Source organism: Apteryx mantelli, chromosome 6, assembly GCF_036417845.1.
Source record: "Apteryx mantelli isolate bAptMan1 chromosome 6, bAptMan1.hap1, whole genome shotgun sequence".
In the NCBI taxonomy this organism is placed as follows: domain Eukaryota; kingdom Metazoa; phylum Chordata; class Aves; order Apterygiformes; family Apterygidae; genus Apteryx; species Apteryx mantelli.
Window position 1 is genome coordinate 24,029,378 of NC_089983.1, and position 15,405 is coordinate 24,044,782.

The window sequence follows — 15,405 nt, forward strand, 5'->3', positions numbered from 1 at the left end:
TATGAGTTTTGTGATTGACAATGAGATAGCCCTTAATAAATGACACAGTGCATGCATACAAATATAACATTCACACAAATGCCCATTTTGCTCACACTGGAAAGCAACATATATGTAAGTGCATTATTTCATTTATTTTACCTCCATGAAGAGGCAGTCTTTACCAATGCAATGTATAAAATTCTTTTAAAGAAATGTGTGCTAGAGCTGCTTCCTTAGAGTTAATCCTTCTTGGTGTCTGTACATCCTGTTTTGGATTCAGTGGCGTTGCCTAGGTACCCCTATCTAGTTTTCTAACACCCCTTTATGAAATGACTATTTGAAATACACATGCACATTCCCTAAGCCATGCTTACTAAAATCATGCCAATGTAGAAAGTTTGGATACCCAGCTGTTGTTTCTGTTTTCATAGGACAGATTAGGGAGCAGTTCAATCAGTCAGCTGAAAGGGTGAGGAGGGAGAGGTAGTAGTGAACGCATGGGATGACAACCTGCAGTAGCATGCAAGATGAGCTGGAAAACATACCCAAGAAGCAGGGGGAGTACTCTGGCAGTTAGTGTGAGCTAAAGTGTTTGATGTCACAGCTGGATACACCCAGGCACAGATAAACTAATCAGAGTAAAGCTAAACTGAATATGTCTGAATATGTAATTACACTTCAGTCACTTAAAGTGTAAACATATCTTCTAAAAGAATAATCTCTCCATACCTGGAGGTATGTTGCCACCATATTTTCTGCTGTTATGTTCCCATGATATTTTTAGGATGCAGCTTTTAAGTATCTGGGAAGACACAGACACCAATAATTTACACACACAACTTTCCTTAACAGAAAAATTATGAAATGGGAAAAGCTTAAAGAGCATTACCAAATTTTCTAAGGTGTTTCTGAGCTGAGTTCTGATAAAAAGAGGAAAAAACAAAAAATATTCAAATGCTGACCAGGCTATCCCTTCTGTGCTTCAGTGCTGCCTTGTTTTTCAGTGTGGAGGAGCAGTCTTCTCCTCCTCTTCACTTTCCACTGATATTCCCCGAAAGGACATTTTGGATAGTTCTGTCCATTCAAAAATTACTTTTTTTTTTTATGAGCTATCAAACAGCCATCAGATGGCAATAATTCAGAGTCATTACTGACCTCTTTTGGGTTTTAAACATTAGCATTAGTCATGGTTTCAGTATACAAATTCCTTTTCCCTATGCCTGTTTCTAAAAGAACAGTATACTTAAAAGCATGTAAGCTCCCAGGAATTTTCAAAGAAGTTATGTTAGAATAGGTTGATGGGTTTTATTAAGTTTTCTGAGACTTTACTCTTAGTATTATGGACATTGTAGTTAATTTTTATAAAAATGTGTGGAAGAATTGTGTTTCATTAATTGCTTATTTACCAGGTAAATGAGAGTTTAATATTAAAGGTAGAAAAATCTGTACAAGTAACAGAAGACACTATTATTAATCTGAGTAAAGAAAAGAAAGAGCTGACTGATCTTTGGGCAATCTGGAATTATAAAATCAATCAAGTAAAACCCATCAAGCAACAGTGTTGGATATTTAAAGAACAACTCAAAAAGGTAAGTAAAATAGATATGAAGAAAACAACTGTAGCAAACATTTCTGGATTGTTATTTGTTTGTATGTGACTCTCATATCAAGTGTTATAGACATCATTTAAGAAAGTGAGATGATCAGTAAAATACTTCTCCATAGTTTGTTTTACCATTCTGATAGTCATCAAGAAACGTGATGACATTTTCTTGATTTTTTTTTTGTCCATATTGAAACGCATGCAAATACTGATTTCAAATTTTCAGCTCTATATACTATAGCAGCAGTGCTTTGTTTTTGTTTGATTGGGTTTTTTGTTTATTTTTAACACCATTTTGCAGTGGCTTAATAGTTACTAAATTAAAGGGTGTTTTGGTTCTGCTACTCCTAGAAAGTCCAACCATATCATAAGGAAAGGATTTAAACCTCCTTGGCACAGGGACAGTGTGCAGGGTTCCTTAAAAGCAGTACTAGCTATGCTAGCAGCAGAACCAAAGGTCTTTGGCCACTGTGTACATCTAGTGCAATTTATCACTCAATCACAATCCCCGTTATCACATGGAATACACTGTATGATTGAGTCCTTGCATCTCGGTGTCTGAATCATTTTTGCACACTGTCTTAAGGATCTCCTATTACCCATGTTAAAGTCAGAGGATTTGAGACAGATTTATAGTTAAAAAAAAGAAAAAAAGAAAAGAATTAGACTAAATGAAAGATAGTATCATTTTAAGAATCTCTCGTTTTTGTAGTAATAATCTCAATGAAATGACAGCATGTGAGTGTCTGGTTTGGGGGAGGTTTTTATTACAAATTTAGATTTAGATTTAAATATTTTTTATTTACTACAGATAGAAATACTGAAATGTTTCATTATCTTTTAGACTACCCATGGGTTAGAGATTCTTCGAGAGGCACTCAGACTTGCAGCAATAGTTGACCTTGGAAGTGACCTTTGTATTATTTTGGAACTACAAAAAAAGCTTAACCAAATGAAACCACAGCTACAGGTGAGAGACTTAGTGAAGTCCACAGCAGAGCAAAAGCTCTTTTTGGTGCTGTAAAGATTCACATTCACATTTACCTCATACAGAGTGTCTGGGGTTAGAGTATTTTACATTTTGTATTACTTTTCTGAAAGGAAGTTTAGTGCACATTATAAGGGAAGGGAAGAGAGATTCTGCCTTCAGTGTCCATAGAATGTCTTGTGTGATGTTAGCTGCATGTCAAGATGATACACAAGCACAAGGGGGAAGAAAAGGGAGTACAAGGGAGAGCACCAGCATTCGTGCTTTGGAGTTGGAGGGATGCTCAGAGGCTGGGGTAGGTCATACTGAGCTTCCTACCTCTTCTGAATACTATTTCTGATTCTTAGTGAGCTGTTCAGTCTCCCATTCCTCTAAGAGTCAGAGTGTGACTCTTACGTTTTGGTTCAAGACTGTTTCTGGATAATAGTTCAAATTCATGTCTAGGAAAAAGTAAAGAATTTGGAGAGTAATTTAAAGAGAGTGACATTTTTCTCTAAGGCAATTCACCACTGTTACGTTGTTTTTTCATCAAATGTAAGGGAAATCTTGCAAATAAGAGTAAATTATGCTCCTTTTTTGCTAGCAACTGAATGCTGAGCTTGAATACATGGTAAAATTATTAGAATTGCTGAGCCAAGAAGGATTTTCTGGCAAAGAGAATTCTGAGAGAATAAGTGAGCTTATTCATCTCCATCAAACAATAAAGGATACAATGACAGAATATGATGATGTTTTCAACAAGACAGTCCAATTCCATCATGTTAAAAAAGAAGTGAGTATAATTTTTAAAATGTACCTTCTTCTTAATGCAGCTAATCTCTTTTTGTTTTTGGCACTTGTCATCTGTCTTTTTCTCCAGATTAACAGCATTAACCCACCCAGTGATCTGGACTAAAACTCTGGATCTGAAACTACCTGAAACTTGGAGAGTTCAGATGCCAGATCTGAACCAAAATTTCAATACTTAGACCCGTCTCGACATAGTTTAGGTTAACACATTATGGGTAAGGAAGGAATGGTAAGTTTTCTTTCACACACTGATTTTCATTTTAATATATTCCAGCTGGAATGTCTGTCAAAATCGGGAGAACTGGATATTCCTGAAATAAGTGATGGCCCTGAAGATGTGCACCATGCAAAAGCCTATTTTGTGAATGCTCAGGAGAAACATGCATGGATCAAACATCTATATAGACTGGTTCTTACCCAGGGAGTGAATGTTGTGTCTGCAGTAGAGCAACCTGTGAGTAGAATTAGAATCATCTGTGAAAACAGGACTAAATATGAAAGGAAATTATAGGACCTATCTGACTGACTGTAGATATATATAAAAGGTGTTAGTATATTAAGAAAAATAAATGCATAGCTTTTAGAATAATTTTAAAAGAAAGCAAAAAATTAGAATGTAAAACAGTTAATCATTTTTCGACTTCTGTTTTTAGAGTTTGCAGATACACAGCCATCAAATAAAAGAAGCATCCAGGACTATTGAAATTTACTCTTCCGCAGATACTGTGACATTATGAATTATTTTTGTCAAGAGAAAACATTTGGCTTTTTTGAAATCTTGTTTTAATTTTTATATGATCTGTAACAGTTCTTACTTTGAAGCCATTGAAATAGATTTGAAACAGGGAGGAAATGAGTCTTGAAATATCAGCACTGGACAAAAAAAAAAAAAAAAAAGGCTGTCTTCCAGCTCTCTGGTATTCTTTATGCAGATCAAGTCCCTACTGGTGATTTCTTGACAGCCACATCTAAGTATTAGACTCCTGCTACTTTAGAAAGGTACCTTTGCAAATGTATTCTTCTGTAAACAAAGGGTAACTAAAGAGCAGAAAGAAAATATAAGTGTCACCTTAGTAGTGGATTTCAGACTGATTTGCTTAGGGAAGTGGATGTCGTTTTAGTAAAGAATTATTTATACAGGGCAGGATTGTCATTGCCATGTATTAATTTACTAGGGAGAAAGCAAGACATTCCATTATGACCTGCTTATGTTATCCACATTACCACTCCGCTTTTCAGAGGCGGAAACCTCTTTCCCTACAAAGAAAAGAAAGGCATGGCCCGAGAACTACTGGTATTCCCCCCTCCCAAAGGGGGGAAAAAAAAGTTGGGCAGCAGGGAGGAGCAAATCTCTGACTGGCAAAGGCCTAGAGCAGATAACTTCCTCTTGGCTCAGAGTATCACCATGGTGTTAGTTGTGACTTTGACTCAAAACTATTCCCTAGTCTATTTTTTCAGTTACACAGGAGAGGTGTAGTTCTTTAATCTAGCCCATTAAAGCTAGTTATACATGTTCTGCCTCAAAAAGATTTTAAATGGATTAAATCAGTAAATTTCCTGTGTTTCATATTTTTTCTTCTGTCTCTTCTCTGTTTAGAATCACTTAAATATTTCTGTAAAGAATCTAAAGCAGGAACTTGCTAGACTTGAGTATGACAGCATTAACTGGAGCTCCAAAGCAGATAAATATGAGGAAGAACTGTCACAGAATTTCCAATACTGCACCACTCAAGAGGAGATAAATGAGGTCAGGTAGAGAAAGCCCAACATGTTAAATGACTGTTAAAAGAGCTGTTGCATGCTGTAATGTATGTTACCGTTTACCATTGCCCATATATGCTTCATACATATATAGAAAAGTTGATTTTCGTCTTACCAGCAACCTTTAATCCACACAGTAGCAGTAATAATCTGTCTGCATCTCTGCAGTTCAAGTTTATATCAAGCTGTTGGGCTGGCAATAATGTGCTTTCACTACCCCAAGAGGGCTGGAAATAGAGCAGCTAAATTTTCTCTCTCTCTCAGATCTGCCTGGGTTTTCAGATTTCTTCATTATGAAGCTAAAGTTTCAAACAAAAATAGAATTTGTTTCTTGCAGTTGTAATATTGTTTCCTGTATTAGAAAGAACTCTAAGTCTTTTAACGAGAAGAGAAATTTAGTACTTACTGTTTTCTCAAAAACCCAGAAAGTGATACTTTAAAAACTGACAGAATAAAAAGGAATGTTCTTTGGTACAAGTCATTATGAAGATTGGAAACTTAGTAAGGTTAAGAAAAAATTACTTACTAAATATAATATTATAATATAATTATTAATATATCATCTTAGTAGGCCAAATACAATCCACTCACAACTTAGCAGGCCGAATGTAAAGCCATTGGATAGATGTCTCAGCAAAGTCAATTTAGGAGAAACATCCCATAGAATTAACTTTTCCAGAGTGATCCATTAAAATGAGAGGCCACTTCTCCTAGCACCCACACTTGATGCTCTGTAGACTGCACTGTGTATCCATGAAGTACATAAACCGAATTCTTACCTAGAAAGCTTTCACACTAAGTTTCTAAGTAGTGTGAAGCATAGGTAGAGAAAACACAGGGTACTGAAACATATATTTTCTGACTTTACCTTGCACTAAGTAAACCCACACCTCAATAAAGAAAGATTGTATTTTCTCAAAATTGTTGAAGTAGAGCACTGAGATTTGTCTCAACTATTTTTATGAGAAAATTAGTGTTTGGATTTTCTTTTCTTTTACAAAATACTTTTGTTTGTTTGTGAAAAGTATCCGTTTTCACAAAGTAGTAATTTAAAATTGCATCAAAAATTTTTTTCTGAACCTGAGCTACAATTCCAGTCCCTTGTCAGTTGTAATTTGAATGTGTTGCACTCAGTGGTCTTCTGTGCATCAGTCTCCTGAGATGTAACTACTAGCCAATGGTGGGAGGTGGTGGGAATGGCCTGTGTTATGGGAGACATGCTCTGGCTGAGGAAGCCACGCTGTAGAAGAGAATGGAAGCATGAAGTACCTAGACAAAAAGTCCTATTATGCTTTGCAGTGGCATCACAGAATTAGAATATTTGGGGTTTTAACTGAAGTATTCTAAGCTTTGCTGAAAACCCCTCAAATTTGCTGAAGAAAAGAAAAATGTTTCTTGAGCAGCCTGTGTGCAAGACTGACGGATATACTGTCTTTGTCTCTTTCCTTTGATTCTCGGGTTATGTAATGAGGGCAGGAGAATGTGACGCCTTTCTAAGTAGAGTTATTTTCTATTTTCATTACTCATTAGACTCAGTGAGAGCAGGAACTCATGGAGAAAAAAAACTTTTAAGTCTCTCTGTTCCCCAAACTTAAATGAAATGAGTGTCAGTGACACTTGTTACTTGTCGCATGCCCTGCACAGCTGATTTGTGAAATATAATGAGTATATTAGGTTCTCATAGTTAATGGAAACCCACTGCAAAATAATTGTATAGCATATTTTCAATTATGGTATCAATTATGGGTATTTATTGCATTTTAAGTTGGGAAAGCCATCTTGGCTGACTAGGTTAATACCTGTCATCCTCAGACCTAATTGACTGTTGAGTGTAATCTAATTCAAATAATGCTAAATTGCCCTGTGGTATCTTTTTCTTTAATTAGATTCCATTTCTATTAGAAGTTAGTATCGGAGATATTTCCTAAACAAATACTAATATACCTGTATATGCATTAATCCATTGCCGTTTTTCTTCCTTAAGTATTTATAACTAATTCTATTAAGGGGTCAAGAAACTAGACAATAAACTAGTTCAAGAATGCTAAAGTTATGAGTAAATTCACTTCAGGATTTTAAATTCTGTTAATTTTAACATTTAATTGTTAATTTTAACATTTAATTGTTAATTTTAACATGTTAATTTTAACAATTTTAATTAGACTGACAGTAAGGCTAATATCAAGCAGACCTGTCTGAAATAACAATTCCTTTATCCTCTGTCAGGTCTAAGCTAATAAATATTTCACTTTACATGTGAGCAGCAAGCAGCAGCTGTTAGTAGCTGTCAAATGGTAAAGAGCCAACCAGGTAATTTAGTTGTGATTTACCAGTGCACAAACCAAATTTTAAAGTTGAGTGAAAGTATTTGAAATTCTGCTGTAAATGCTTAAATTCCTTTGCATTTAATGTGGTGGTATTAAATATGTAAGTAAAGCAAATGAGTCAGGGTTGTGGGGATTATGACTCAGTGGTGTCTGAAAATACCATGCTCTGATCACAGGCTAGCTATCTACATTAGTAACATGTTAGTGCTACTTTAAACAGTAAGGAAGCGAATACTTATGTTTATAGCAAAGGATATATAGTATGAGTTTTGAAATGGTCTTGAAGGACCAAAGAGTAAAATATGTCTTTTGTGCGTCTTCTCAAATTTAAAGAGAATTTGCAAAGGCAAAACAGGACTTACGCCATCTAAATCTTTGCAAAGTGTAAGGAAAGTAAGTTCATATGACATTTGCGATTGCCAGTTTGGGCTTCCTGCCTCACTAGCTAGATTGGATAGCAGCCTCTGAAGAGCTGCAGCTCTGCATTGCACTGCAGTCATTTGTAGCACAGTACAGCTTTGTGATAGAGCTGAGTCAAGCCTTAGGTAACTGTAGCTTAACACAACACTAAACCTGTTCTTGAGGTTATAAATGGCAGTTGTTTACACAAGCTAACCTTCACAATGAAAAATCCTTTCTCCAGTAACGACTTTACAGATAACGTTTATGCGTGTCTGCATATAACCTGCAACAGAAGAGTAACAGACCTGAAGTCGTAACAGACCCTGAACTATGTTCTCAGCTCTCCCCAGTCATTTAATTTCTTTCTTTTCCATCATGTCATTATTTATAAGACTGAAAATGTGGATTTCAATCATAGAGGGTACTGAGCTATTGCAGTTCACAGGTCAGTAGAAACTGATAATTCTCAGCACATTTCTCACCATTATTTATTGTGATGTGGTCCCAAGCACAAAAGTCATAACCGCTAATAAATTGAGCAATACCTTTTCTTTCTTCCTGCTTTCTGGCTGACTTTAATATTTGTCCCTTTGAACAGCTGTTTTTAGTGACCCGCTTTTATGGTCTATTTTGATTTCTAGTGCTACTGGAAGTTTTATGTGGGAATAAAAAGGGAAGGGTGGCTAACAACACTGGAATGCCATCTAAAAAGTTTCACACAGGAATCAAAGTACTGAAACTTTAGTGTTAATACAAACATTTCAAAAGCAGCTTTATATCTTGCGTTTTTTTCATTTATTTTCTGCTTCTTGTGTGATAAATCTTAGCAATTGGCATCCAACTCCCCCCTCCTCCCCATCATTCTCCACCCATGACAGGCCGGCTATAGTTAGGAACAGCTGCCTGATTAATGACTCTGACACAATGGACAAGTCACAAACTTCCATTAGACTTGTGGGCTGAAGCCTCTAAAGTATTAGGACATATAGTTCCTTTAGCATTTCTCATTGTATTTTCCAGGAAATGGTGAAAAGCTGAGCTATGTTTAGATTTTTCTAAAGATTAAGAGCCATTTATTATCCTTGGTACAATTGCTGGTGTTGACAGGAGTTGTGTATATGTACTTTGAGGGGGTCAGTTGAATCAAGTCTGAGTTGAATCTGGTTTTCCACTGAGGCTAAAAGAAGAGTGACAGCAGCTGCAGACCTTTGACATATGAGCCATCATGTCTGAAACAAGGCGATCTAATTTCACATACTGCTCTGAGGAGAGCCTCTGGCCTTATAAATGATCACCAGCAAATGTACGTACATAAGCCAGTGAAATAAACTAAAATAAACTCTCACTCATCTCTTGTTTTCCTCAAATAAACTAGCAGATAAGACTTCTGTGTTCTGAATGCAAAATACTGTTCTACAGACCTGGTTATATTTACAGAGTGCTGTCAGATAGATTTTATTATTCTCTATACTTAGGTGGGATAAAGAGCTTAAACTAATTGGAGATCATAAAGCCGGTGAGAGAATTCCCTTCTTTTTCATTACACTGAGTGAATACCATCTGTCTATTCACTGGTGAAATCATGTGGTAGCATCCTACTAGATGAAATGAAAATGAAAAATATATCCCTTGATGGATAAACATTTGTACGTAGTAATACTACTAACAATAAGAATAATAATGGATTGTTAGCTGTTCCACTAGCAGTAGTTACAAAATGAGCATTCATTACTTCCTGGATTTTGAAAAAATGTCTCTATGACTCTCTAATGTAAAAACCTCTCAAATATGTTAGTTGAATATCACATTGGAGGTATGACCTAAACTTATTAACACTAATCAAATAGGTAAATTTAATTTCATTTGTATGTGTCTGGAGAAACAGACCGTAAAGCATTTTGACTGATATATTTCTTTTATATCACTTCCTTTAGATAAATATAAATTAGCATAATTTGTACTACACTCAAAAAAGCAAAAGATGTCAACTCAAAGAATATAAAATTTGAAATGGAAGAATATAAAAAGGATTGAAAGATTTTTTTTGAGAATTTCACAAATCATTTGAAGATGTTTTCATGGAATTCTAATATAACCAAAATAGTACCTTTTATAAAATACCAGAAAAATCTTTTAAGCAGGTTTTTTGTATACATTATAAACAGAAATTGTTCTCATATCTGTTTCTTAAAGGCATTTAAAAATAGCTTTAATATATAAAAGACATCTTTGCATTTGTAAATAAAAAAATTACATAACTTTCAGACAAGAAGTATTGAAATAATAGTATTTTATACTCAATAAAAATTCATAATGCTTTAAAGATAGTTTAGCTGTGTCTTTGATATGCTTATTGATAGCACATGACTAACGTAAAGACCGAGATGGTTGATTAAGGACATACCTATAAAATGAGATTAAAGCAAACAGATAATTGGAGTTAAAAATAAATAAAAATATAACAACCATGTATTATAACTAGTTGCCATGGTAAATAAACACTGTTTTTAAACTGTGTGGGTCATATATGACCCATCTTTTTTGCGTCTATTAAAATCATTGTGGCAAATTGTCTAGCAATGTACCAAATCCATATGTGTTTTAATTCAAGTGTAGCTTCCTAGAACTTCATCAGTATTATTCCTATCTGTTTTTTAAAAAATCTTATAGATTAAAAGAGAATATAACCACATTGTTTAAATACTGTTCCATCTATGTGGCAGAAGAAATCTGTAGCAAATGTAATGTAACTAAATTTAACAGTAATTGTCTCAGCTGGTGTAGGTCCACCTGAAAAGTCTTGAAATGCATGGATTCTTCATAATCAGAGCTGATAGTTCACTTTAATTTATATCATTATAAGAATCATTTTCTCTAATGTTTGCTGCACCAAGCCAGTACTGACTGGTAATGGTACTCTCGTATGGCACCCAATCTATATAGCTGTAGTTAGATGAGGTTTTCTCTGGGTATCTGTTAGGCAGAACTTCTCTACTATACCACCATACTCATACAATCTTTATTTTAAATGCAAATACTCATATAATCTACATCCTGATCCTGCAAAGAGCTGGATTCATCTTTGTTTGTTGTGAATAATCCTACTAAAATGTTTGGACTATAACAGTGTACAAAATTAAGGCCCAGTGTAACTTTCTTTCAGAAGCAGGGCTTCCAATATTATTCTATTGCTAATAAATATTATTTCCCTCCAGCTTATTTCCTCCTCATAAATATTATTGCAGGGCAGTCCATAGCTTTTATAATGATTATAGAATCACAGAATAATTTAGGTCTGAAGGGGCCTCATCTAGTCTTAAAATAAATTCTGGCAAATATCAACTTTCTTCTCTCCTCTGAATGACTCTTGAACAGTAGTTCCCAATAAAGTGATAAATTCCTATTTGACTCCCCACACACACCCTGCCCCAAGAGATGATGTAAACTAAATGTAGGAGAAAGGTACTTCGAAAAAATTCAAATCTACTTGCCAAAACCTAGTTACACTGGTTTTCTGGAAAGTAAGCATGGGTAGCTGTTTCCGTGGCTGTCATTTCCACCAAGTGGAATACATACAGTATCTGAAGGTGGTATTCTACTTGCAGTTAAAAGCAATGGTAACCCTAAAATGAGCTTTTTCACAGGATGTCTGAACAAGGATCTAATCATCCTTTGTCTCAATCTTTTTTGCACCAGCTGTTCTGGAAACAACACTCAGCATTCAGAGTGAATAAAGATCCTTATGTGACTGCTGTCTTCATGCTGTAGACATGTTGTCTACAGTCAACTGTAATCTAGCAGAAACAAATTGTAGTACCTATATATTTTCAAATATTTATAACCAATATTGTTTAATGTTGATTCAGTAAGATTATGAGTTTCCAGTACTGGAAAGAAATTATGAGGCAATAAGGATGCTTCATGATATGCTTTACAGTATTGTTAATTGTATATCAAGTTCTCAGTGTTCAGATTGTGGTCTTTTAAATTGCTCTTGAGAAAAACTGTATTAAAGTGTGCTGCTTTCTTTTTTACTGAAAAATATGCTTGCTCTATTTCAGCTCAGAGAATCGTTTAAGGATCTCAAAAAGAAATTCAACAATTTGAAGTTTAACTATACTAAGAAAACTGAAAAAGCTCGAAATTTGAAAGTACTTAAAATACAGATTCAGCAAGTTGATATGTGTGCTGAAAAAATACAGGTAATATTAGAAATCTTAGTCTTGATGAAGGCTTTACTGGTAAAAATGTTCTGGCCTATGCCAAGCAGATCAGACAAGATGCAAAGTATATTGTGAGTCTTCCTGTCAATCATTGTGATTCGTCTGTCTGGGTCTCTGACGGAGACATTTTTCATTAGTTCTTTTCCTTTCATTCTTCCATTTCCTCTAGTGCAATGATCTCATCCTGTTTCCTGACTTCCCTGTGTTCACTTCCATTACCCTCCTTTATTTTTTTCTTTAACCTTCTATTCTTCCTGCTTCTGTTCCTTCGCAATCTGTGTGACTTAGTCTTCCATCTCTTTACAAAACAAAACAAACACCCCAGCAAAATCACTAATAAGAAATGCATTCTTGTTTCCTCTTGCATACCAGTTGCTTTCCTGTCTTTCTCATTTCATTGTGTAAGCCCCCAGAAACTTTTTCTGCACTCACTGTCTGAAGTGATTGTTCGCATTTCCACCTTTAGAACCTGTTTAGTCTCACTCATTCCTTGTACTCATCTGAAACTCTTCTTCCTAAACCCTCCAATGACCTTTTTAGTAATCAAATTATCTTCTAGGAGCCAGCCAGTTGGAGCTAGCCTTTTTCATTTCCTTTGCCCTGCCAGCTTCCTTCTTCACAACTTTTTTCTTGAAATTTTGAATAGCTTCTGTGATTCTATTTTTGCTACTTCCTCTGCTATCATTAATTATTCCTTTTAGAACCCTTTTTTTTCTTTCCTGGGTATTTCATCTACAAATGCAAATTTAAATTACAAAATCACTGAAGTTGGTGGCAGCCTACAGCAGGTTATTTTGGGCTGTGTCCAGTTAGGCTTTGAATATTTCCAAGGATGGAGACTCCACAGCCTCTCTGGGAAACCTGTTTTGGTGTTTGACCACACTCACAGTAAAAAGTTTGGGTTTTGTTTTGTTTTTTGTTTAGGTTTAAATTAAATTTCCTATGTTTCAATTTGTACACATTGCCTCTTGCTCTTTCACAGGATACCACTGAGAAGAGTCTGTCTAGGTAGTCTTTACTGCATCCCATCAGGTATCTATGCACACTGATAAGATCCCCCCTGAGCCTTCTGTTCTCAAGGCTAAACAGTCCCAGCTCTCTCGACCTCTGCTCATATGGTAGATGCTTCAGTCCCTTAGTCATCTCTGTGGGCCTTCACTGGATTCTCTCCAGTAGTGCCATGTGTTTCTTGTACTGGGGAGCCCCAAACTGGACACAGCTCTCCAGATGTGGCCTCAGCAGTGCTGAGTAGAGGGGAATAAACACCTCCTAGACCTGCTGGCAATGCTTTTCTTACCAGTTTATGTTCTTGTGTGTGGACAGCTCATGGAACATCTCCCTATTTCAAACCAATCTCTTTCCAAACAAAAATCAAGGATGTTTTCTCAGATATCTTTTGGAGGATGTCATCAGCTAAACTTCAGTATAAAGAAAATGCTGTTTTTCGACTCTCTCTCTCTCTCTCTCTCTCTCTCTCTCTCTCTCTCTCAACTGTCCCTGTGAGTTTCTTTCACCACCATTATGGAAAATATCGCCATCTTAAAAAGCTTTAACAATGGTCAGAAAGCTACTGAGCTAAAACTTTTGACTGCTATGCTGCCCAGGGTTGTCTCTGGCTTTCCTGTGTTCCCATATCGATATATATTTATCATACATATAATTAGCCTCATACATAGCTTACAAATTATTTGGTTAGGGGCTAGGGCCTGTCTTTTTGCATTGTTTCTAAAATGCCTAACACAATGAAGTCTTGATCAACTGGTGAGACCAGTGTTCCCAGAATCTGAAATACATAAATGTTTATATGTGTACCATCTTATCCCAAAGCCAAATGTCGTCTTTATACCAGACACTATCATTATAAAGTACTAGTATGAATATTTGTTCCTCTGGGTCTTTGGGATTATGCTAGATTGTCAGTGATGTTGCTTGCATCAGATTCTTAAACCACATGTTAATACTGTAGGACATAAATGACTGTGGTGCTTAAATCGACCTGATTTTAGTTGGAGTGAGACTCCAAAGGCTTAGTAATAATTTTTTTCCTTTGCAGATTCAGTGAAAGCTTTGCTCAAGCTTAAATAATATGATTCCATATCTTATTACTGCAGGTATTTGTTTATTTAAAAGCTGAACATTTAACTCAATTCCACCTTTAAAAAGTATAGGTTACATTTTGTTTCTAAAAAAGAAATATTTTTGTTGCAGTATTTAACATTGCTACGTCTTTCAAACAGATTCTTAAAAAGAAGATGGATAATTTAGAGAAGAAAGTCATTGGTTCTGTGGCAAACCAACCTAATACTAAAGTCAAAGTCCTCTTAGGGTCAGTCAGTGAGTTACAAAAACAGCTGAGTGACTTTGGCAAAGTTGTGAAGGATTACAAGCAAAATCTGGACCTCGTGGAGCATCTGCAACAGATGATGGAAGAGGTACTAGTAAACCTGAGATCCCCACTGTGACTGTAATAAGGAGTCAGGACTGCAGTAGATAAAAGTGCTTGTAACTACCTCAGGCAAAATATGTGGCTTCCAAAAGTACAGTAGTAGCTTAGTGAAAATCTGGATTTTCTTCTATTTTTTTCTTTGTAATTTTGTAGAGAAAGGGGAAAAAACAGATAAAACTTTACCATATTTTTGCTCTGCTACACGTAAGAATGGAGTCTCCACCTCCATATGACATTCACAGTGATTCAGCATATTAACGATCATACTTCTGAGCATGTTTTTTGTAAATGTATTCTGGTAACACAGAAAGTGCTGCAAGGCTGCCTTTGGTAGCTGTCAAATCACAAGATCCAGATCACCGCAAGACCCACTTTGCTAGTTGCTGGCAAGAGCTGTCTGTGTGGTATGTAAATCCAGAAATGTAATGTAAAATATTCAGTTCCTTAGCAAGCAGCATATAAAATTCTTTAATTTCTAATTGGTAAATATGTATATTTTTACTGAAGTGCAGTCTGTTTAAGTCTTTCTGGAGAATTCTCTAGCTTTATTTTAATATATCCAAGGACTGCCTCATGCATTGTCTTTTATTAAAAAAAAAAAAAAGTTTGTAACAGTATTTTCTCTCTTGCCATGTTGTGTTGGTGCATCTGTTGTGAGTCAAGCACATTCCTGTCATCGTTGTTTATTTTTAGAATTAATTCTGTTCAGATCTCCACAGTGATCTAAATATGTGATGAGTAAATTCCCTTAATAATGGATCATAATACTAAATTTTGGTCTAAATGACATTATCAGTGTCCAGTGATCTGACAAATGTGTCATTTCATATATTGTTAGCAAAACAATATGCATTTGCACAACGTTAGCTAAACAAAAATGCAGT

The 15,405-nt window shown here is 35.5% G+C and overlaps 1 protein-coding gene across 1 annotated transcript in view; it reads left to right on the plus strand.

Moving 5' to 3' along the window:
- CCDC141 (coiled-coil domain containing 141) overlaps positions 1–15,405 on the plus strand; it is a 100,869-nt gene that overhangs the window by 58,533 nt on the left and 26,931 nt on the right. The window contains exons 13-19 of the mRNA XM_013960810.2: positions 1,392–1,571; positions 2,430–2,555; positions 3,157–3,345; positions 3,637–3,816; positions 4,960–5,109; positions 11,914–12,054; positions 14,313–14,507. Coding sequence (XP_013816264.2) covers positions 1,392–1,571; positions 2,430–2,555; positions 3,157–3,345; positions 3,637–3,816; positions 4,960–5,109; positions 11,914–12,054; positions 14,313–14,507 — 1,161 coding nt within the window. The remainder of the gene's footprint in view (positions 1–1,391; positions 1,572–2,429; positions 2,556–3,156; positions 3,346–3,636; positions 3,817–4,959; positions 5,110–11,913; positions 12,055–14,312; positions 14,508–15,405) is intronic.